The sequence below is a fragment of the Myxocyprinus asiaticus genome, chromosome 25, assembly GCF_019703515.2.
Source record: "Myxocyprinus asiaticus isolate MX2 ecotype Aquarium Trade chromosome 25, UBuf_Myxa_2, whole genome shotgun sequence".
Classification (NCBI taxonomy): domain Eukaryota; kingdom Metazoa; phylum Chordata; class Actinopteri; order Cypriniformes; family Catostomidae; genus Myxocyprinus; species Myxocyprinus asiaticus.
The window spans coordinates 24,102,837-24,128,487 of NC_059368.1; the positions used below are offsets into that span (position 1 = coordinate 24,102,837).

At 39.0% G+C, this 25,651-nt stretch overlaps 1 protein-coding gene across 10 annotated transcripts in view; it reads right to left on the minus strand.

The window, feature by feature from the left end:
* LOC127416514 (protein furry homolog-like) overlaps window positions 1-25,651 on the minus strand; it is a 209,248-nt gene that overhangs the window by 73,162 nt on the left and 110,435 nt on the right. For 6 of the 10 annotated variants that reach the window (XM_051655929.1, XM_051655930.1, XM_051655924.1 and 3 more), the window contains 14 exons: window positions 25,489-25,568; window positions 22,565-22,645; window positions 18,512-18,680; window positions 16,526-16,618; window positions 15,957-16,055; window positions 14,258-14,359; window positions 11,729-11,773; window positions 9,077-9,180; window positions 8,269-8,377; window positions 4,689-4,775; window positions 4,418-4,589; window positions 2,751-2,883; window positions 2,185-2,292; window positions 1,625-1,862 (listed from right to left, as the gene is read on the minus strand). In XM_051655929.1, coding sequence (XP_051511889.1) covers window positions 1,625-1,862; window positions 2,185-2,292; window positions 2,751-2,883; window positions 4,418-4,589; window positions 4,689-4,775; window positions 8,269-8,377; window positions 9,077-9,180; window positions 11,729-11,773; window positions 14,258-14,359; window positions 15,957-16,055; window positions 16,526-16,618; window positions 18,512-18,680; window positions 22,565-22,645; window positions 25,489-25,568 — 1,620 coding nt within the window. Of the gene's footprint in view, window positions 1-1,624; window positions 1,863-2,184; window positions 2,293-2,750; window positions 2,884-4,417; window positions 4,590-4,688; window positions 4,776-8,268; window positions 8,378-9,076; window positions 9,181-9,275; window positions 9,293-11,728; window positions 11,774-14,257; window positions 14,360-15,956; window positions 16,056-16,525; window positions 16,619-18,511; window positions 18,681-22,564; window positions 22,646-25,488; window positions 25,569-25,651 lie in introns of those variants that run through there. The other 4 variants (XM_051655926.1, XM_051655933.1, XM_051655928.1 and 1 more) reach the window with 2 other exon arrangements.

The window sequence follows — 25,651 nt, forward strand, 5'->3', positions numbered from 1 at the left end:
CGCTTGGTGACTGAACTTGTAAGTTCCTTACATTCTGCCAAATATCTCCTTTTGTGTGTCTGTGGAAGAAAATCATAAAGATTTAAAACAACATGAGGGCAAGTAAAAGATGACAATTTCAGTTTTTGGTGAATTATCCCTTTATAAACCGTTAAGAGTTATGATTAAATGCCTTGAATTAGTTATGTATGCAAACATAAATTGTGCCTACGTATGAACCTTTTCACAAAAAACAAAAAACAAAACAAACAAACAAAAAAAAAAAACATAAAACTTCTTAAATGCATGAGTTGGACCAGAAAGTGAAGGAAAAGCAGGAAACAAGGGTTCCTACAGTTAAAAAATCTACTTGGGAGTCACGTGATGCCATGCGATGTTCGGACATGTGAACGGCGAACTCTGCGCACTTTGCTAGTTTTAACATTATTAATGTCATAAACCGGTGAGATTCAATACACTCTGTTCCATAACTGTTCTAGGAGGACAATATGTCAAAGAATTCAAAAACCTCAGGCTCTGGAGACATTAAAAAACACTTACATGGGGGCCTGGGTTGCTCATTGAGTAAAGACGCTGACTACCACCCCTGGAGATCGCGAGTTCAAATCCCAGGGTGTGCTGAGTGACTCCAGCCAGGTCTCCTAAGCAACCAAATTGGTCTGGTTGCTAGGGAGGGTAGAGTCACATGGGGTAACCTGCATGTGGTCGCTATAATGTGGTTCACTCTCGGTGGGGCGCGTGGCGAGTTGTGCGTGGATGCCTCGGTGGACGTGAAGCCTCCACACGCGCTACGTCTCCGTGGTAACGTGCTCAACAAGCCACGTGATAAGATGCACGGATTGACGTCTCAGACACAGAGGCAACTGAGATTCGTCCTCCGCCACCCGGATTGAGCGAGTCACTACGCCACCACGAGGACTTAGAGCTCATTGGGAATTGGTCATTCCAAATTGGGGAGAAAATTCAAAAAGCCATTTTGCCACAACTTTGGAGGTATGCTTGGGGTCACTGTCCATTTGGAAGACCCATTTGCGACCGAGCTTTAACTTCCTGGCTGATGTCTTGAGATGTTGCTTCAATATATCCACATAATTTTCCTTCCTCATGATGCCATCTATTTTGTGAAGTGCACCATTCCCTCCTGCAGCAAAGCACCCCCACAGAATGATGCTGCCACCCCCATGCTTCACAGCTGGGATAGAGTTCTTCGGCTTGCAAGCCTCACCATTTTTCCTCCAAACATAACGATGGTCATTACAGCCAAACAGTTAAATTTTTGTTTCATCAGACAAGAGGAAATTTCTCCAAAATCACTACACGACCACGAGGACTTAAAAAAAGCGCACTGGGAACTGGGCATTCCAAATTGGGTGAAAAAAAAAAAAAAAAAAAAAAAAGAGTTTTAATGACTTAAACCTTAGTGTATGTAAACTTCTAACTTCAACTGTAGTTTTGATTTGGTCACTAAATTCCCATACTTTCTTTTGTGCTATTTTATAGCTTTGATGACTTTACTATTGCTCTTAAAAGTGGAAAATAGTAATAATAAAGAATGATTAGGTGTGTCCAAACCTTTGACTGGTAGTGTACTTAATGGTTCCTTGATAGAGACACACAAACACACCTGTGAATCATGGCTGCGGTTGCTGCTCTGCATCGCCTGCCGCCACTGTATGATAAGCTGCAGTAGCATCTTGACAGCATTGTCCAGTAGAGTTGGGTGAACATCAGTCACCTCCCTCACAATGAAATACACAAAGCCAGACAACACATCCTCTCTCCAGTCTGGGAAATCCACCATCAGAGCCTGCAGAGTGGTGAACGCCAGACCACGCAACTCCTCATCCATATGGATGGTCAGTCTGGAAGGATGGGAGAAAGAGGGAGCCTTTGTATTTCAATGCAATAAATAAACACTATATAAGATCATCATCATAACAGCATCTCTCATGCGTCACTAATAACCACAGAGAGGTCAACAGAGTATCACAGTGATATATGAGTCAAGAACACATGCCATTACTACTTCAAAAAGAAGTCATGACTATATGGAAATTAGTATTTAATACTAGTGTAGACTAGTTCTCTACTGAACTGTGAATGATTAATAAGTATTGATGTAATCATCCTTTACAAGCAACAGAGTGATGGATGAGGGCTGATGTGAGGGTCAGAGGTCATTACTTGGCCAGTAGCTCAATGAGATCCTGTCTGCTCATGCCATCTGGGATCAGTCTGGGAACGGCAGCTACACATGTCCGGAACAGATCAATCTTCGGTTTACGCTCCCCACTAGAGCAGTACAAGCACATACATTTTAAAATTATGATGCATAACACACATAAAGAAAGCCATGTAGGCAACAAATTCATTTTCACACAGACTAATAGCATCTTAAAGTTTGAATTGTGTAATTTTTTCAATGTCAAAATACTTTCTCGGCTAAATATGCAGACACAACTACAAGTAGGCCATTTGCAAGTTGATTTCAGAAAAGTGTAAACATTATGGTTCTGTGGCGGTATTGAAACATTGCTGTTTGTCTGAGCATCCCGTACAGCCCAACAAAGCAACATTGGCTCAACCTTTGCTGTAAGTTTAGGGGCAGGACTATATATCTGTCCGACCAATAGCAGATGGTGGGAGTGTTCACGAAATTATCATTATTTTTGCAATTCTAGAAATTGCCACTTCAGCTTCAAATATTTACATAGATCATATTTATGTCAACAAATGGTCATGAAACTCACGTGATCATGTCCTCTGGCTCTTTATTGGACATCTGAACGTTGGTCATGCTCATGGATCGTCCCACCTCTTTATCTAAGTGCCTGAGGATGTTATCCAGGGCCTTCCTGACTTGAGGGTAATACAGAGACATACCTACACAGACACAAACAGAAATCAAAACAAAAATATTAAAATGGTCTACAAACAAAGGGATTTCCTCAACCACTATCAAAGAGGCCAGATAAAAACATAACTACAGAATCTGAACTAATGGGCAGGCAAGCAATGCGTTTCATTTGAAAAGCAAAGCAACTTATCAAAAAACAGTCCATAGAGAAAGACGGTGAAAAGACAAGTATAAATATTTGAGGAGATCTGACAATGCCAGAAGACCACAGATAACAAATGAACAGCAGTGAATGGACCACAATGACATTCACAGAATATTTCAAACTTTTCCACTTAAAAATAAACACAAAACTTCTAAGGTACTGGCAGGAAGCCACAGTTTCATTTATGCTTAAAGCTCAATGAGGTGGTTTGCTGAATGTTTTAAAAGGACAGAATGATCAGTAGTACATTCCTCAAGGAATCTACATTACATTAAAAAAAAAAACCCTACAACTAATCCAAAATTAAAAATGCTGTGGGGTATGGACCGACTTTAAAGAGGAATATGAATTAGGAATAGTTCACCCAAAAATGAAAATTCTCTCATCATTTACTCACCCTCATGCCACCTAGATGTGACTTATTTTCTTCAGCAGAATACAAATGAAGACTTTTAGAAGAATATTTCAGCTCTGTAGGTCCATACAATGCATGTGAATGGTGACCAGAACTCAGAAGGTCCAAAAAATACATGAAGGCAGCATGAAAGTAATCCATATGACTCGAGTGGTTAAGTCCATACCTTCTGAAGAGATATGATAGGTGTGGGTGAGAAACAGATCAATATTTAAGTCTTTTTTTTAATTATCACTCTCCACCTTTGACAGCCCCAACCAGTAGGTGGTCGAATGTGAAAGTCACTTCCACACCAGAATGTCGAAGTGAAAGTGTAGATTTTCAATAAAAAAGGACTTAAAAATATATGTTTCTCACCCACACCTATCATACTGCTTCTGAAGACATTGATTTAACCTCTGGAGTCATCTGGATAACTTTAATGCTGCTTTTATGTCTCTTTTAGCACTTCAAAGTTCTGGTCACCATTTACTTGCATTGTGAGGACCTACAGAGCTGAAATATTCTTCTAAAAATCTTCATTTGTGTTCTGCAGAAGAAAGAAAGCCATACACATCTGGGAAAGCATGAGGGTGAGTAAACAATGACAGAATTTTCATTTTAGGGTGAACTATCCATTTAACTCACAAACCCGTTGTTTGAGTCGTGAGTAGAGAATAGTTATTTTGAGCTGGTTTGTTTCAATGAATTAGTTAATTCAGACTGTTAAATAAGACTGTTCTGGTTCTTGATTCAAGCTTGAAGTTGTGGTGACTATGAACTTTCACTTTATTGGAATGAGGAATGTGAAATTTCTCCTTTTGTGTTGCAAGCAGAAAATAACAGCATACAGGTTTAGAATGACATGAGAGTGACGACAACATTTTCATTTTAAGGTGAACTATTGCTTTATTGGTCATTCTCATTAGGGGAGCTCTGAAAGAAGTTGTAAGGTCCGTACCGATGACCTTGGCTTCCTCGTCTGTGAGGGTGGTGTTGAGGAAGATCTTTTTGACCCGGAGTGTGTTGCCTGAGGGTAAGGTAACGCCTGTAGTGGGCATGGGAGGCTCGCCATCTTTCTGTTGCAGGCTGTCGGCTATCACCAGGAAGGCCCGCAGACCAATATTCATCCTCTGAGAAAGACAGACAGAGAGATCACTAGCTTCTATGATTCTTCAGTGCACATTATAAAGAAGAGCAGTGAAAATCTTCATGGATGTGTCTTCCCACACCTCTGGATTAATGGTGAAGGTCTTGTGGGACTTGCCCACACACAGCAGGTCATAGATGATCTCTTTCATGGCAAAGTCCAGCCTTTCCTACAGAGAGCGAAAAAAAACAAAAAAACACACACACACACACAGTTACTTAATAAAGCCAAAACAATTAACCAAAACGCTGGTTACATATGTAACCATAGTTCTGTAAATTCCAGATGACCGCCAGAGATGGTGTTACAGTAATGGATGGATGATCACAGTGCCAGTCGAAAAAGCATACCAATGAAGTCACATAGTGACGTAAACCGAGATGAGGGAATATAAGCCACTGCAGCTCGGCACCCAGCCTCGGAGCACTGTCGCACATTCTGAGTGACCAGGAGCTCTGGCGGTCATCCGGAATTTACAGAACTATGCATTCTGTTACATTCCTCCTGACCACCAGAGATGGTGTTACAGTAATGGATAACCAATACCAACAAAGTCACTGACTCACCAGACAGCAGGGGTTATCACCAGAGAACAGCTGAGCTCACATCATGGCATGAGGCAACATTGACGTTGTAGAATCTTGCGAAAGTGCATGGGGAGGACCAGGTGGCCGCAGCACAAATGTCAATGAGGGAAACACTCCTGAAGGCAGTCCATGAAGAGGAGACCGCCCTGGTGGAATGGCAAGTAACTGTCTCTGGCAAGGGTCATTGAGTCTTCTTGTATGCCATGGTGATGACCTCCACAACCCACGTGACACCTCAGTTTGGATAGAGGGGTGCCCATTTTAATGCCCCCAAAACAGACAAACAACTGATCAGACTGTTTCCACTGTGCAGTAGCCTCTACGTAACATCTCAAAGCCTGCATGGGGCATAAGGAAAGAAAAAGTTCATCATCATTGGACTCAAGCGCTGTTGGTTGGAAAGAACACAGCTCAAATGGACTGATGCAGGATCACCTCCAGGGTGGAAGTGCTGATGTGGTACAGAGGGAAGTGGGGCTACCCTGGGTATGATGTGCTTGGACATCTTTAGAGCCATGAAATATCTGCTGGGTGTGAGGCTGGTTGGTGGGAATTTGTCGGGAGCGTAGCTGTGTAGGCGTGTAACAATAATGAGCAGGCGTAGTTGGACCCTGAAATTTGGGGCATGTTGCACATGTTATTTTCTGGGCAGTCGTGGACAGCTTCACACGCTTTTCCAAAACTTCAGAGACGTTTGGACCAAAAAGATGTCTGGGAAATATGGGTAGATCCATCAAGGTCCTTTTGCAGTCCTCTGGTAATCTGACCTGAGTGAGTCGTACCTGCCGACGAGCTGTTAGAAGCGTCACAGTGAGAGAGACCAGTTCTCGTGTCATGTGACCCATAGCCAGCAAGGCTGTCTCCAAGAATTGTGGAACAGAGGAGTCCACTTCAACAGACTCTAAAGAGCTAGTGGCTGCAAGAATCAGTTGGCAGATAGTGTTTTCGGCATGACTGATATAGGCAACAGACTTGTATTCTTTCTTGAGAAAAGAATCCATGCGGTCACACTGGGCAATAGGGCATCAGACATTCCCTCGCAATGCTTAATCCGGAGACACCACCAAGGCCGTGACTGGCACATTTCGCACCCCAATGGACTCAGCCTCAGCCATAAAAGCTAAGGTATGTGCAGTTTTGGATCTATTGGCCATCCCTGACCCTTTCAGGGCACTAGAAAATTCTGCCACAAGTCTTTACATGCAGGCATAGTAAAAGTAGGTAAAGACTTGTGAAAGAACACATTGGACTGAACAGGATGGGCATAGGGCACTCATCAAGTCCAAGACGAGCCACTGCCATCTGAAGCACTGTCAATGTGTCATCCACCGGAGGTGGAACAGTCCTTGAAGAATGGTGTGAGCCTCCAGAGCCACCCAAGTTGGATGCTGCTGGCACGTCCTGCGGATCATCAAACCCGGCAGTTACAGAGCCAAGGTGCTGCTGAAATTGTGTATCACAAGCACACATGGACATAGTGTAAAGGTGGGAGCTATGAGAAAGATAAGGAGAGGCGGTAACCTCTACATTTGATAAACGTGATTAAACATCCTCAGTGGAGCCCATAGTAGCTGTAGAGACCAAGCCTGCTGGTTGAAGGGACTGCAGGAATTGCTTCATCTCTGCCATATCTGAGGAAAGGCCAGCAACCTTTTTTTAACAACAGATGCTCTGCCAAACGACTGCCTTAATAACTGGATCTTTTCTTAGCCGGAGGTGTGCCAGCAGCTGCAGAGGCACGCGCTTTTGAGGTCCCTGCTGTGAAACCGGTTCCGGTTGTACAAGATTAGCTTCCTGGTTGTGGGAAGATCAGCCAAATGCAACTGTCTCTCAGACAAAGGCAGCAAGCTACAGTGCGGGCACAGATCCGTAAGTGCTTCACGCAGGTGTTGAAGGCCCAGGCATGATGGGCAGCGATCAAGCCCATCATCAGGAAGGAGCTCATTAGGAGGGGATAGGCAGGAGAATTTGAGCTGTAAGCCATTTCGACTGTCAAGTAGCCCTTCGGATAGAACCGCAAGGAGTGATTGTTATATACAAACGCATCACAACCTCCGGATGAACCATGATGATCTGTGGAGGAAGGATACCAGAGCGATAGTACCGCGTAGTTGGCTCATCACACCCACGGATAGGACTGACAGACGTAAAGAAAAAGAAACACACAAATAGCGGGAAAAATGCACGATAAACTCGAACATGGCAGCTCGAATCCAATGGTGGAGGAAGGATACCAGAGCAATAGTACCGCGTAATTGGCTCAATCACACCCACGGATAGGACCGACAGGCATAAAGAGAAAGAAAAATAAACACACAAAATAGCGGGGGAAATGCATGATAAACGCGAACACGGCAGCTCAAATCCAACGGCTCGTTAATTCAATAGATAGTAATACACTAACAAAGATATGGGCTAAAGGGGAACCTAGCCCAAAGCACGGATGACACCACCCCAGATAGAACCAAGAGGCACAGGGACATCAACGATATAAAATGAGCTCTGAATGAATAATAATTAAAAAAAACCTCACTGATCAAAGTCTGTAGAGAACAAACCAATCCATATCAAAACTGTATTGTCACAGCTTGGAGAGACAAGTCTTCGCTGCTCCGAGAAAAAAAGCTGTACTAGGCGATGCGATGAACACTATGTGACCTAATCCGAAGGCGAAAAAGCGAAAGAGGCTGGGTGCCAAGCTGCAGTGGATTATACTCCTTCAGCTCGGAATATGTCACTACGTGACTTCGTTGGTATACTTTTTCGACTTATCTGGCTGGCACTGCGATCATCCATCCATTACTGTAACACCGTCTCTGGTGGTCAGGAGGAATGTAACAGAACCACATTCCCAAATGTTCATTACTCTTTTTTTATTTAACTTATGGGGTGTTTGCCTTTATCACAGAACAGTAGAAAGTAGACAGAAAAGTTCTGAAAACTTTTTTTTTGTGATGCTAGTGGCACAAAAATTATACACTGTGGCTTTAATGGAAACTCGAACAATTCTTACTGGAATTAAAAAGAGACAAGCTCTTCTAAACTGTGTTTTGAATCTTGGGAGTGGATTTTTACCTGAGCAATAAACTGAATGATCTTAACGAAGATGTTGAGGGGCGTGTCCCTGGGCACCACACTACGAGAGCCCTTCGGGAAAAGTGCTGTTACAATACTGAGGAGACGACTGTGAAGTAAAAGGGATGGTGTGAGGTGTTACATTCATAACCAAAAACATAACATTTTGCATTTTAAGCAGTTTTCTTCAAAAAGCCATTGAACTAGTTAAGACTGTGTGAGAGAAATTTTAACAGATGTACAAGGTTTAGGTTTACTTCCCCCAATTTTATTTATAAGAACTGATGTGAGAAACACGTCATAAATGTGTGAGAGTAAAAGAGGACTTTGGTATGTCTGTAGTTGAGTGCATGTATTCTTAAATATGTGTGTGGGTTTGCATGGGCATTTGACAAATAGGAATATACAGTATTTGAATAGAAATTAATTTGCATTGCAATATATAAGAAATATAAAGTGGCATTTGTTTAATTAGGATAACAAAAAACAGTTAGCAAAATATTTTACAAAAAAAAAAAAGTTGGTTAGGTTTCAAGTTCTTAAAAAAAATGTATTTGGACACTTTCTGAGTGTGCAAAATATGTGGAACATGTCTATAGTTAAACTGCCTTCATAAGTCCACTAAAAATCACCTTAGGACCAGTTGGTAAAAAGTCATTGCAAAAATGCCTCCTAAAAGTTAGTTCTGGGAAAAGCTATTTTTTTAGATTAATACATTTGTACTCTATGTGACTACTGTATATTTGTATATCTGTGTGATTGAGAGTTGTGTGTCTTACATGTGTATGTATAAGGGTGTGTATCATACCTTTGTGTGGTTGTGTTGCTCTCACACTTAATCCTGATGATGTAAACCCAAAGCAGCCTGTACAGAGACTCCAGTGCTACACGAGACATTTTAGGGTCTTTGTTCTAGAATGAAGGGCACCAAAAAGTCAGGGAATATACACAACATTCAGATAACAGAGAAAACCATGGCACAAGCCCTTGAAACAAAACCCACTTACTCAAAAAGATCAATTTAATGCATATGATGGACCTAATGACATAAAACAACTTAGGGTTAATGTTATACTTACAGTATGCCTATTTATCAAAGTTACATATCAGAAATCAAATTGGCATTCACCTGAACAATGACAATTTTAGATTATTCCAACCCTTTACAATGAATAGTGCCTCACAACCCTTAAGCAGGCAAGTAAAGATGCCCTCCAAAGGCAACAATCTAAATAAGATTCAAACAAAAATGGAAATATCCATGCCAAATTCAGTCATAAAGAGCTGCTGCTTCATCTGTATCATGATGGGTGATCAGTAGTTTGATTGCTGCTCGTGACAGAGGTAATCACAGCTGAGCTAATGAGGAATATGACACACTGGACTCACAAACCAATAAGAGCTGTAATTTCTGCTTTAACTACACTGATGCACATTAAGATGACTCATAAATCATCTCTTTAGTGGCAATGGATAATGAAAGGGGATTCATAAAAAATCTGTGCTAATGAATCTGATTAACACATCACAGATTGTCCAAATCGTGTCACGGACGCTCTTTCTGGAAATCAGTGTCTATCTCACACACTCACTCACGGCTAATAGGGCTGCACCAGAGAGCCTTAAGCAGTACAGGGTGAAATGACCAGCACTTGCCAGAGGGGGCGATATGACCATGCGTTTGAGCTAAAATCAACAAAGCATAAGAGCACAATGTGTAGGATATTTCTAGAGTAAATTAGATAGAACTAATTTCTAGAGTCACTACATCTTAAAAACAAAAGCCCACAGATAAAATCCAACAGCGTCTGGTATAGAGTATATTTTCTTGCTGGACAAAGAGCCTACAGGTACATTTAAAATGTCAAACTTCTATGCAGGAAGATCATAGTAGTTGTTTCCCCAACTACTTGACTAGTCGATTAGCACTGCCACTATGTCGACAAGATGTAAACGACAGTTGCAGTTCAGTTGCACTTGTTCTATATGGCGACAGGAGGCAATTTCTTCGATCCACAAACTGACCTTAAAGATGCAATATGTAATATATTTACTGTACTAAAGCATAAAATTATCATAATATGTTATCAAAGATTTAGGAAACACGCCAAGTTGAAATTCTGGCTTCTCCGAAAACAATATTACAACCAGTATATTCTACTTTGAAATGTCCGTTCCGGGCCGGAATTTCTGTTTGTGTTTTGGCCTGTGGGATTCCGCCCTCTGCCCACATCACAATAGTATTTCGACACCCCGGATTGCCAGATTTGAAATAAGTTAGCGGGCAAACACAGTGCACTGCAGCCATAGAAGCCAACAATACATCTAGCTAACATTGACAGAGTTATAAAAAATCCACATGAGCTGGTTTATAATTTGCAAACAATAAAAACATTGCAAACATATATACATTAGCTGATCAACTTACAGTGTAAAGCTCGTCGCTTGCCATTATCAGTTTGCTCATTCCTGTTGCGTGTCCTCAACCTGGCAACCTAAGTGAGCTTCAAGTCTGGGAAGGAGGGGGCGGGGGAGACAACCCTCTCCAATATTTTGAATTTGGACTGCAGTACCCATTTTAAACGCTTGATGTCAATGTTACATATTGCTACTTTAACGAAGATATTGAGGTGCACTACACTGCGAAAGCGCTTCGGAAAAAGCTCTGTTACAATACTGAGACTGTGAATTAAAAATGAATGTTGTGGAGCTAGCCTGCAAGTATGTTTGCATGCAAATACTGTATACACTCAATATATTTTTTCGTAACAAAATTCCATTAAATTGAATATAGTATAATGTTTAACAAAATGTGTTTATAGTGTTTTTATGTAACTAATTTTATTTACTTCAATGATTTATATAAGTGAAAACACATTTGGAGTGTTCACATTAAAACAAAAACAACAAAATTCTTGCGAACAGCCCTAACTGAAACTGCCCTCAAATTAATCAGGGATCAACCAAAGGCAGATGTTTTTTTGTGCGATTTGTGCATACAGCATGAATGTGGCAATGGAGATATGCATGCTTTCATTTCTCATCCGCATCATCTCTGCTGCACGGATATTCTGTCCACATACTCTCCATCAACAAAGCTACCAGTGCATTTTCATTTTCATAAGGTAAACATTGACCTGCCAAATAGTCGACTACTTCTCTTGAGAACTAATCGTTTAGAACAATTAGTAGCCATGAAAGCACTAGATTAGAAGATCATGGTTGTGACAAAGTCTACATATTTGGCTTTGGTGGTTTTCTGAGAAATTGAGTTCCTGTGTACATTCTTGTGGGGAGCAGGACAGTACAGAATCTATTTAGCAATTTGTCTTCTGTGCAAGTCAGAAACCAATGACTCAGGAAGTGGAGACCAGCCGAACAAGGCCATGTGGAACACAGGTCAATCATGTGACCTTTCAGAGGAAGGGCTAGCTCCCTTGAGGTATCCATGGAAACTCACCTGTAGGGTCTCAATCTGCTTACGGATGCTGTTGTTTGACGGCATCTGGAGCCAATAAACGTGCAAGAGAAACAAAAACATGACAAGAGACAGGGTGATGGTGGTGGGGAAGACATGCAGGTTAGAAAAAGACAAACTTGAAGAATAAAACAAAGCTTCAGCTATGTACAACATGCAAAACAAAAGTGCAGGGTGTATAGGATATAATACTTAAGTGTCAAATTCTCTACAGAAATTGCACAAGTATTTCAACATTTATCCATACCTCTCTAAGGAATAAAAATGTCCCATAAAACAAATTGTTCTATTGAGATTTTTTAAACAATCTTAATTTGAAATTATATATAGGTGATGTTGGGTGAGCGGACAAACAGAAGAACTTAAATAAATGTGAGGCAAGATTAGTGGGTGTGACTAGATAATAAGCAAAAGACTGATATTGTAAAGACTTTAGTCAGAAAAGACCTTATTCAGGAACAGGGGAAGAGGCTTTATTTTATTTACACAAATGAGGCTGTGTGGGATAGATGTATAATCCATTCAATAGGTTTTTCTTGGGGGCCGTTCAGACCGAACATGTTCTTGCACTAAGAGAAGCTAGATGCAGCACAACAAATAGAACAGAACGCAGGTGTCTCGAGAAGCACTTTTAAAGGCGAAATTCTTTTTTACCTGAAATGGCTACCATAGTTCAATCCACTGAGTGGACGTCTATCCCTCGCATGTCCACAACCTCGATTTTAGTCACGTCAAACTAACTATGGCGTCTACTCTGATAAAGGTCCATATGGACCTTTGTCCAAAGGCAGACGTCATATTTAGATTGATGCAAATCTGATTTATTTCATTGCATTTCATTTGATGCAAACAAATAAGTGGCTGTCAAGTTTGGAAGTGCAATCTGGTCAATATGTAACACTGTTGTTTACCTGGGCATCGATTATTCACATAGGCAAAAAAATAATAATCTGTCTTTTCAAAAGTTTCTAGTAAACAAAAAATATTAAACACAAGCATTAAAGTATTGTTAATGTTTCGTTGATCGATACACAACAGTACGACATCCCTCACAGCCTTGATTTAGTTTTCATCAAAATAAATACTAAATATGGCATCTAATCTGACTAAAGTCTGCTGGCCAGGAAAGACAAACTAAAGCAGGGTTAGAACAGACATGGGAGCAGACAGACAAGCAGAAGTCCATGGATCGATCAGGAGAGAAAATGTCCACCACGGAGACTACAAATCCCATAAATCTGGCCTAAATGGGCTTAACACATCACACTAGACCACTGAGATAAAAATTTCACTTCTTTTCCTCAGTTGCTCAACTGAACCGAAAAGTTGATTAGGTATAACATTCACACTACAGTTCAATTACTCAAACTAAGTCCATTTCTGATCTGATAAATGGCTTGAAAAGAATTTAACTGATACCTCAAGGAGGTGTATACATTTGATCACACATTCATAGAATCACCACCACCGTATCGACTCATCAGGAGTCAAATACCCCAAACGCTTCACGGATCAATCCACAAGATTCACATGATAAAGTTGCAAAGATTGGAGGTAAAATCAATAATTTTGAAAGGGGAGTTAAGACCAAAAAAAGGATCAAATCCTGGTAGTTGTACCAGTGACAGTCAGTACGTTTACATGCACTTTAAAAGTTTGATTTCAGTCAGACTAAAAAGATAACTCATCTTTTTATAATGTCATAAAAACTGTAGCTCAACTAAGCAAAAACCCGCTGTAGCTTGATTAGAACTGTGCACATAAACGTAGAGATTGAAAAAGAACATAGATACGAACACAAATACACAGGTTTCTGAGGTTTGATTTAGCAAAGAGTGGATTATGAATTTCTATAAGCATCAGGCAATGTATGTACAAACAAGAGTAGTCCGTAATACTACACCATTTTATCAATTGATGTAACCTAACCAACCCCTTTACAAGGTGAATTTGCATCTTAAAGCTGAAGTTTGTAATTTCTGTGACACAAGCGCCAGCAAATGGTATTGCAAACATTTTCAAATGAACGGTTTTCAAAACAGCTTTCCAAATACGCCCCATGTCTGCTATTGTTCAAAGCGTCAGATAGTCCCGCCCCAAACTCAAGCCACTGATTAAGTAATGTTGTTGGGGTGGTCTAAGTGGGTCGCTCTAAACAAACACAGTTTTTGAGAAAATTAACCTCTGAATGGTTTACTTATAGTTGTCTCTGTATACTAAGCTGGGATTGAATAAAGAATTTTAACACTAAAAGAAGTTACATACTTCAGCTTTAATTAGAAATCACCCAACCTGACTCTAGAATCTGTATAGAGCAACATCATACACCCATCCAAACTTTTATACAAATGTAGGATTTATACCCACTTTTTTGTATTTGTTACATTTTCCATGTTGCAAAACTGTGAAAACTGTGTCAGCTCCAGTGGATTTCTCACTGTACGGCACTTTCTATAAGGCAATCATCTCTTCAACTCATCTCAGTTTTCAGTGCACTGAAAGCACACATACCTTTAGGTGTGAAAGGCAGTTCTGAAGGAAGATGTGCCAGTTATTGAGGAAGAACTGCTTCTGACTAACACACAGCAGACACGTTACCAAGGGATACAATGCCTGGAAAGTAGAAAAGTAGAAAAAGGTATAAAGAAATAGTAGGTCAAAAATAAAATAAATAAATATGTGTAACATATGGTAGAAGGTTTGTCACAATACCAAAATTTTAGTAGTCAATATCAATACCAGTGAAAATTCATGATTATCAATGGAAATTTCGATGATCACAGCAGAAACTAGCTAACGACAGTTTTATTTATAAAGTTAAATATGAATACAAATATTAACAAATTAAATTAAAACAAAATATTACCTTAAAGGGTTTCTCACTTAAACATTGCTTATATTCAAATAAACATACCGTAATAAAGAATCAAGTAGTAAATTAAGAGCGTTTGATTGAATAATATTAACAACATAAAAGACAGTCGCAGGTCTATAGAACATAGAAGTATTTTTCCTATTCATTTTTTGCATGGCATTTCATAAAATCCTCCATAAAAGGGTTGTAAGCCATAAACCAAACCAAGCTGAATTACAACATGATAAAACTTTGCTATGAGGCAAAAAAGTATTCGAAAATTGGACAAAAAGACAAAGGTACAAGACTGTGTACTTACCGTCTTTCACAAGGGCACGAACCACAATCCCATGAACACATAAAGCATTCCGAATTACGTAATTGAATAAAAAAAACGATGGGATTATATACAATTATTGATATTAGGTTGTTGATTATAAGTATAAAAACGATCTATTTTAAGTTTATTGCAAAATATTCCAATATGTACAAATATATAAATAGTTTAAGGGTGAAGGGAGATCGTCTCGATTGTGTCATTCACAGTGTGTCAAGGGAGTGGGCGGTCACTCCAGGGCTTGTTTCACAGGCTTTGTTGCCGCGGTTCTCTGATTGGTGAAGCTTTCTCTGCTGGACCTTGGGTAATGTAATTGTTGGAATTCCGCTATCAAACATGATTTTTAAACAAAGAAGTTTAAATAACACAGTCTGATGGCTTCAGCTGAACCATATACCATCGATGAACAACCTCGGAGCTCACGGTAGGTCTGTCTTTAAAGGTTTAGAAGTTACCGCTGAAAATCAATTAGTCTATGAATACAATTAATGGGATTTTTATTTCAGGATCCAGACTGTTGCATTCTGCAACATTTGCTGCATTTCTATTGCAAGGCCTAATACACAGATCTTATATTGTGATATGATTTTTTGTTTTTTTGGTCCTGCCTGCACATTCACTTGAGACATAACAGACTGTTTTTACAGTAATACCTCACCAAATGGGCATTTTAACCAAGAAACGTATTTGATCGTTCACGCACAGAGCCGTATTATAGCGAAGAATGAACGCTTTTCATAAAGCATGCTAACAAATATGCATGAGCATGAGTGTGTGAAAGCAGCTGCCTGTCATTCAAGCATGAGTCAGTGCACTGTACTACTGATACCATAGAAAGACATTGGTATCATTACATTTTTTTATTTTATTTTAGTGTCGACTTGGTACCAAGGCACAGGTACTTAGGACAATCCTATAGGGGTATTGAATTCAGGCAAATACAGGCCTGTTGTGTGGGAGAATGAACTAGACTACAGAGTACTGTGGGAAAGTGCACATTTAAGCAGGAAAGACTGTACCAGTGAGTGCTTCTTTCTTGAGCTGAGGTCAAAGGTGGTCTGGTAGAGCATCTCCACGAAGTTCTTCAGGCAGGGCACATTCACTTCATTCTTCACCGCCTACCCAACATACACAAGCTTAAACATACAGTACGAATCCTAGTGCTGAACTAAACACAACATCACACAAATCACTCAGAGATCAGCTGCGGTTCATCTTGTCTTTAAAGCAAAACAGAATATACAGTATTTTAAATTGTGTTTCTGTAGCAACTAATTCCACAAGCTCCACCTCAAACCTCTGGAGGACATGTACAATCATGACGGTGAAGAAGAGTCATTGAGCCTGTTAACTGATTTGTGTACTAACGCACTGATCTGAACTGGTGCAAGTTGTGAAATGTTCAGCATTTTCTGTTGCAATTTTGAGATATCGGGCTACTTAAAATCAGACTATTGCAATTTAGCCAGAATGCATATAAACAAATTCTTGCCTTATACATGTGAAATCTAGCTAAAAAGAAAGATTAGAGCACAAGTATGAATGATACAATATGATATGTAGGAATGGAGATTTCTGAAGTACTTACAGCAGCTACAGGGATGAGGATCTCAACAAACAAGCCAGCCAGTGCATGTTTGATATCTTTATCCTTCACCTCTAGGAAATACTGAGCACATTCCTGTCTCAGCAGCACATACACACAAAAACAAGACATTTAATCAATTACATGCAAATCTTAGCAGAAATAACTTCGGAGAAATGCGTAAATTTACAGTATTCATAATTAAAAAGGATGTGACACTATTAAACCTGTTGTAAAACATGCGCACACACAGTGGCTGGAAAGATATGAGGGCTAAAAAAAAATACAGCATCTCTTTGTGGCTACTAGCTCAATAAAAATCTCTGGATTATGGTGCTTGTTAAACGCAGCACATATTGAGTGCAGGATTTTATGGCCTATAACAGGCTTGATGTAAAGATATTGCTCCACACAGTCCTTTTGGCAAAGGCAGGGCCGACACATTGAAACTGTTACTCAAGAGATTTTATGAGGCATGACTACAGAGAGCTCACAAATAAAACATAAGCAGCACTGTCTGACTGACAATTGAGGTGGCAAGACTCACAAATTTATTGACCCCAAAACACAGTGATGATGTAACACCAGTGTCCAATATTAAAGGAATAGTTCACTGAAAAATTTAAATTCTGTTGTTCCAAACTAGGGATGTGCATGTGTAATTGATTAATTGAGTACTCATTCAGCTTTAAATATTCGACAATTAAAAACACTACTCGAATAATGCAATTTAATTTTCCTTTGTGCCTGTGCCTGACATGGACAACAATGAAACTGCTATCACCTAAATTTTGCCATTACAAATCAATCAAATGCATTGGTTGGTGCTTTGGATGAATGACGTTTTAAAAGGGATAGTTCACCCAAAAATGAAATTCTCTCATTTACTCGCCCTCATGCCATCCCAGATGTGTATGCCTTTCTTTCATCAGCTGAACACAAACAAAGATTTTTAGAAGAATATTTCAGCTCTGTAGGTCCTTACAATGCAAGTGAATGTGTGCCAAAATGTTGATGCTCCAAAAAGCACATAAAGGCAGCATAAAGGGGAGCGATATGCATGAAGAAACAAAAACACAAGAAGAATGTGAAAATTATCTGTTTCTCACTCACACCTATCATATCGCTACTGAAGACATTGATTTAACCACTGGAGTCTTATGGATTACTTTTATGCTGCCTTATGCCTTTTTTGAGCTTCAAAATGTTGGCACCTATTCACTTGCATTGTATGGACCAAAAGAGCTGAGAAATTATTCTTAAAATCTTCATTTGATTTCAGCAGATGAAAGAAAGTCATACACATCTGGAATGCCATGATGGTGAGTAAATGATAAGAGAATTTTCATTTTTGGGTGAACTATTCCTTTAAAAAAATTTTTTTAAAGGTGATTTTATTTTTATTTTATTTTTTTTCGTTTTGGAATTTAGATGTTGTTTATATGCACAGTGCTCATTTTTTCCATTAAAAAAAACAGGTTCAAAGGTAGAAGTTTGAACTTATATTCTAAATTTCAAGTAACTGATTACTTGTTATTATTTTTTGTGTTAGAATACTCGAATACAAAATGACTCGAAATGCCCTTCCCTATTCCAAACCCGTATGCTGTTTCAGAGGTTTCCTGTGGAACACAAAATGAGAATTTTGATAAATCTTTACAGAGCTCTTTTTCAAACAATGACAGTTCATAGTGACTAAGGGCTATCAAGCTGCATAATGATTTGCATAAATTATTTTATTTGAGAGTAAATAATGACTTGAATTTAAGTCTGTTCATCACACAAAACCATCGTATGGCTTCAGAAGTCGGCATACAGGTTTGGAATGACGTGAAGGTATGAAAATGGCAGAATTTTCAGTTTTGGGTGAACTATTCCTTTAAAAGACATCCTTTTCAGCGGACACTTGCACAAACATCATGAAACACCAAACCTCAGCAGCTCATTACAAACCCAAAAGAATGTGTGTGTCAGCTTATGTGTCTGGACCTGCATGAACTGGAAAGAAGCCTCAAAGTCTTCGACGGGGTACATTTTGACTCTGAAGAACTTCATGCCCATGATGAGGCTAATGATGCTCTGCACCACATGAGGACTTTGCTCTTTCTGCCTCAGTTCCTTCAGCTCTGTGATGAACTTCTTACGCACCGCTTGGAATCTGCACACACACAACACATAAAAAAAACAAAAAACATAATAAAACAAAATTTCACAACAGTTAGTTTCGTTCTTCAATTTTGATAAGACAAGGGGCATTCCAAAAGTGCTGATATTTCTGAAAAGTGCTGAATGTTTACTGATTGGATTACTCCACTTGTCAGTGTTTGGAGCATTCCAGACAGGCTTAGGGGTCATTCACATAAACATGTTATCGTGTCCGTCTGCATTGTTTTTAAAATGTTTTTCTATGTAAATACAGTATGCGCTAGACGGACTCATTTGACTGTTGAGCTGTGTCTCACTGTTTTTATTTTAGTGTCTCGTACATCAAAGTTAAAAGAGCTTCAACTTTTAAAAACGCATCTTGGAAAACTTGCATTCCTTTCTGTTTGTTGCGCTGCACCTTTTTTTTTAAGCAAGAATGTGTTCGATCTGAATGGCCACCAAGTCTATGTCTGTGGAAAGTCTCATTTACAATTCTTTATGTTTAAGACTTTAAGAGACAGTTCACCCAAAATTCTGTTATTTCGAAGCCGTCAAGTTGTTCCAAACCCGTATGACTTACTTTCTTCAGTGGAACACAAGAGAAGATGTTAGGCAGTATGTTAGTCTCAGTCACCATTCACTTTCATTGTATCTTTTCTTCAATAAAAGTGAATGGTGAGTGAGGCTAACATTCTGTCAAACATCTCCTTTTGTGTTCCACAAAAGACTTCAAAGTTATACAGGTTTGTAACAATGTGGGGATAAGTAACTGGTGACAACATTTTCATTTTTGAGTGAACCATCTTTTATCTTAAAGACAAAAAAGCTTGTTACAACAATGAAAACCGGATGGTTTCGAAACAAGCATGGGACAGTCATGATCATGTCTTTATCACATTATGTAAAACGGCCTCTTCAAACAAAGTCAAAAGTAGCTCAGCACAGATAATCATGAACTGGAGAGGAGGTTGAGTGCAGCAGTAAATCAATTGCAGGCCCTGTCTATTAAAAGTGCTGGGCTAAATTACATTACAGTTAAAACAGACAGATTCATGTTGCTGTGAGGGAGTCTTTGTGTGGTGAGAATTACAGTAACAGTAAACGTGTCCAGAAACTGTACAAATCATTTAAGGCTCTGTGTTTAGCTAGAGGCGAGTTAAAGTAACAGAATGAGAGGCGTTTGGATAAGAGATAAGCAATTTCATGTTTATGGTTCACAAGTTCTTATTTCACAAGTTCTTAAAATGGATTAGAAATATTAAGTATTCAGGAGCATCCCAATCCTTTAGATAAGCACATATGTGGATGTGTGTTACACACTCACAAAGTCCTTGGTCACGTGCACACACACACAACACACAATGTGTGTTGAGCGCCCTTTTGTGCATCTTCTTTCTGTGTGCAATCTTTGGAGAATATTTAAAAATCTGCTCATCATATTATGTTGTGTTTGGGCTTGTTTGTATCAGGATAGTCTGCTGTAAGTTACGATACGTCAGTGTCTATGTTCTATGTATGTTTCAGGAAGTAATAAGGAGAAACATGACAAAAAGCCACTCCTGTTTATTACATTTATGTGTGTCAGTGGGAATTTCATACGCTAATACTCACTGCAGTTTGGCCTCTGAGTGAAATAAATTTGCTCTCTACTAATTGAGATCTTTCCAACGATATATAACACATCTATCTCATCTTTTTTTTTTTATGGTTTTACCAACTCTAAATATAATTGTTACCATAACAAATTTGCAAATGATGAGAACGAAACAGTTCTTATTTGTCAACAAATGAAAAAGCATTATTTAGGAATTAGTAGGATCAGCTATACAGTGCATCCGGAAAGTATTCACAGCGCTTCACTTTTTCCACATTTTGTTATGTTACAGCCTTATTCCAAAATGGAATAAATTCATTATTTTCCTCAAAATTCTACAAACAATACCCCATAATGACAATGTGAAAGAAGTTTGTTTGAAATCTTTGCAAATTTATTAAAAATAAAAAACGAAAAATATCACATGTGCATAAGTATTCACAGCCTTTGCTCAATACTTTGTTGAAGCACCTTTGGCACCAATTACAGCCTCAAGTCTTTTTGAGTATGATGTTACAAGCTTGGCACACCTATTTTTGGACAGTTTCTCCCATTCTTCTTTGCAGGACCTCTCAAGCTCCATCAGGTTGGATGGGGAGCGTCAGTGCACAGCCATTTTCAGATTTCTCCAGAGATGTTCAATCGGGTTCAAGTCTGGGCTCTGGCTGGGCCACTCAAGGACATTCACAGAGTTGTCCCGGAGCCACTCCTTTGTTATCTTGGCTGTGTGCTTAGGGTTGTTGTCCTGTTGGAAGATGAACCTTCACCCCAGTCTGAGGTCATGAGCGCTCTGGAGCAGGTTTTCATCAAGGATGTCTCTGTATATTGCTGCATTCATCTTTCCCTCGATCCTGACTAGTCTCCCAGTTCCTGCCGCTGAAAAACGCCCCCACAGTATGATGCTGCCACCACCATGCTTCACTGTAGGGATGGTATTGGCCAGGTGATGAGCGGTGCCTGGTTTCCTCCAGACATGACGCTTGCCATTCAGGCCAAAGAGTTCATTCTTGGTTTCTCATGGTCTGAGAGTCCTTCAGGTGCCTTTTGGCAAACTCCAGGCGGGCTGTCGTGTGCCTTTTACTTCCGTCTGGCCACTCTACCATACAGGCCTGATTGGTGGAGTGCTGCAGAGATGGTTGTTCTTCTGAAAGGTTCTCCTCTCTCCACAGAGAAATGCTGGAGCTCTGTCAGAGTGCCCATCGGGTTCTTGGTCACCTCCCTGACTAAGGCCCTTCTCCCCCGATCGCTCAGTTTGGCAGGCGGCCAGCTCTAGGAAGAGTCCTGGGTGGTTCCAAACTTCTTCCATTTACGGATGATGGAGGCCACTGTGCTCATTGGGATCTTCAATGCTGCAGAAATATTTCTGTACCCTTCCCCAGATCTGTGCCTCGATACAATCCTGTCTCGGAGGTCTACAGACAATTCCTTGGACTTCATGGCTTGGTTTGTGCTCTGACATGCACTGTTAACTGTGGGAACTTATACAGACAGGTGTGTGCCTTTCCAAATCATGTCCAATCAACTGAATTTACCACAGGTGGACTCCAATCAAGTTGTAGAAACATTTCAAGGATGATCAGTGGAAACAGGATGCACCTGAGCTCAATTTTGAGTGTCATGACAAAGGCTGTGAATACTTATATACATGTGATTTTTTTCGTTTTTTATTTTTAATAAATTTGCAAAGATTTCAAACAAACTTTTTTCACGTTGTCATTATGGGGTATTGTTTGTAGAATTTTGAGGAAAATAATTAATTTAATCCATTTTGGAATAAGGCTGTAACATAACAAAATGTGGAAAAAGTGAAGCGCTGTGAATACTTTCCGGATGCACTGTATGCATTGTAAAGTCCAGATTCTAAGCCTTAAAATGACACCTATTTTATTCAGATCAAGCAAGCGTTTATCTATTTATTATGTAACTATTATTATTTTTTATGTTTTTTTCTGCAGGGAGTGCCACCATTGGTCCTGTATGAGCTCAGTTCAATGAATCCTTCTATCAATAAAAAAATATATTTTTTAAAAATGTTCAAAAAAGGAGTACAAAACTAGTCATAATTACTAAAAAAAAAAGTTGATAAAAAGATCTAATGCAATATCTTGTCATAATATATGCAATATGCAAGATTTATAAACAATCTAAGAGGACCGGTCATTTTTGACCGGGATCAAAAAATGTGTTAGCGCAAAACGAACACAACATAAGGGTTAAAATTTATATTTTTGTAAGACACAAAGTGTAACAGGTCACAGAAAATGCACTGTAAGCTCAGCTGAGTGTTTCTGGGATGGACTCACTTGGATTGGGCAAGGACTCCGATGACCTCAGCATACAGGTCAGCGATTATGTGCACATTACCAGTGTTAGGGCCTGAGTACCTGTCAAACAAAACATGGCAAACAAGATCAGTCACACAAATCATTCCAAACAAAATCAAAAAAGGAATTGCAATAGTTAGATTACAAAAACACTTGTATACACACATAAAATGATTTGCTGTAGATATTTCTGTATGTTACAGACACTATAAAAGTTTTTATTATGGCATGATTTTGTTTGCCAAAACAAGGGCAGAGAGAAAATAGTTAAGATCTGGACAGCTCATAAACTCCTACTTATTAGTGATAAAAATGGTTCTTTAATAGGAGTTTCAGGAATCGTATTGTGCTTGTGTGTCATCAGGTTTGAATACACTGGCGGCCAAAAGTTTGGAATAATGTACAGATTTTGCTGTTTCGGAAAGAAACTGATACTTTAATTCACCAAAGTGGCATTCAACTGATCACAAAGTATAGTCAGGACATTACTGATGTAAAAAACAGCACCATCACTATTTGAAAAAGTCATTTTTGATTAAATCTAGACAGGCCCCATTTCCAGCAGCCATCACTCTAACAACTTATCTTTGAGTAATCATGCTAAATTGCTAATTTGGTACTAGAAAATCACTTGCCATTATATCAAACACAGTTGAAAGTGATTTGGTTCATTAAATGAAGGTTAACATTGTCTTTGTATTTGTTTTTGAGTTGCCACAGAATGCAATAGACTGGCATGTCTTAAGGTCAATATTAGGTCAAAAATGGCAAAAAAGAAACAGCTTTCTCTGGAAACTCATCAGTCAATCATTGTTTTGAGGAATGAAGACTATACAATGGCTTGAAATAGCCAAAAAACAAGGATAGGGTTGCAGCAGTATACCGGTTTCACGGTATACCACGGTATGGAAATTTACGGTTATCATACCATGTACATTTGCTTATCTACGGTACTGAGAAAAAAAATGCAACCGGACGGAGAATCTCACCTGCACGTGCGCATCTCCTTTCCTCCTCGACTGCCTGTCAGACTCGTCAACTTGCGCCACACACACACATGCAGCGGAGAAAATGTCAAAGAGAAGCGAGGCGAGGGGGTCTGACATGAGTGTGTGTGTGAGTTAAAGCAGTGTTTCTGGTCACAGGTCTATTCGGACTGGGTCACGGACAGCAGGGAAAGAACAATGCCATGGTTCTCCCATTGAAGATATTTCGGCGGCCGCCCAAGTGATAGCCTATTTAGGACTGCCGAAACAAATTTAATGATAATCTCGCAATCAGCTTAAGGCTTCTCATCTGCACTTTCGCACGAGTGTAACAGAACCAGCTCGCGAAAATTATCTGCTCTGCTCTTTGGCGCGTGCGTGCAAAAACTGGGCTTCCCTCGATATTGCGGAGCTCAGACCTCAAAACTGATGTGACCAATTTCAATTCTAGTGAGACTTTTAGTTTAAAGCGTTACGGAGGAAGTCAATTCGAACCTCTCAAACAGTAGGCAGCCCTGACATGCCAAACAGCACTGAAGAGGAGAAGAGCAACACTGTGCTATGTGCTCATTTTTTTTTCATCACATATCATCACCTTTACAAAACTGTTTCACGATTTTACATGAGTAAAAGTTATATTTTGAAAAAATTTTATAGTTTCATATGAAATAATCTAAAGGTAGACTCTATTAGACCTCATTTTATATCAACAGTGGCAGTTGTAGTTAAAGTTTCAAGATGTGTTTCAGCTAGTCTTTATTTTTTCATAAATACTATAATTTGTTATTATTATTACTATTATTTAAGACTAGCTACACTGACAAAACCATGGTAATAAGGAGCTTTTCCTCCTGTGTAATATGTATATTCTCTTTGAATGATGTTTTAAATTAGGAAACAAACGGGATAATAATGGACTCACATAAGTAAATATGCTCTTCAATTTTTAAAAGGGGAGATAGAAAACTTCCTGTAGATTTTGTTGTTGACATCAACAACAAAAATAATGTCACTTGATGCATGTCCCTGTATTTGAAAACCATGAACAAAACTATGCAACATAAAAGGAAATGCGACCCAGGATACATTAAATACATTTTTACTATGGTGGGTCGCTACTTGATTTCCAATGTAAAATCTGGGTCCCGAAGCAAAACCAGTTGAGAACCACTGAGTTAAAGGTACAGACAGGAGCAGTCTGGCTGCACTGTCGTGCACCTACAGTATATGTTAATTGTAATTTACTTTAAAACCTCACACAGCTGATGTTATTTTTCATTTAGTAGTTAAATTAACATGCTATGCAAACATGTAAACTAACATGCTATAGTTATATAACATGTTATAGTTACATGCAATTTTTTTATCATGTTTATAATTCGGTTTATTAGCTTTCTTATTTATTCTATTTATTTTATTTATTTTCAAAAGTGAGAATTTTTTTACACATTTCAATTACATTTTTTTTTCAAGTTTCAATTATAATAAAGCGCTTGTTCAACCAAAAAAAAAAAAAAAAAAAAAAAAACACTTCTGTTTTCACTCCTTTAAGGGTCATTGTAACTGATAATAATTGTGTAATACCGTATACCGTGAAGCCTTGATATTTTCTGAGATGGTTATCGTACTGTGAAAATCTCATACCGTTGCAACCCTACTGCACGTGGAGGATTTTTGTATGAGAACTCTGAAGTAGTTTAAGAAGTTCTGAAATGTTAGTAATAGTAATTTTTCATGTTATTAATGTCCTGACTATACACTGTGATCAGCTGAATGCCACTTTGGTGAATAAAAGCATCAATTTCTTTCCATAAGAGCAAAATCTGTACTTTATTCCAAACTTTTGCCACCAGTGTATATGCAGTGTACACCTGTTTAATTTGCATAAACAGGTGTGTGTTTGTGTACGTGACTCACCCCTCTTTGTGTTTAAAGTGCTTGAATGCCAGGTTAAGGACTTCTTGTACTAAGGTGTCTGGCACAGGATGAAGGGGAATCTATAGAGAACATTTCATTATCATCAACTCTGTGATGTAAGGTTCAACTTTTTACATCTGGATATCAGAATCCTTGATATTCT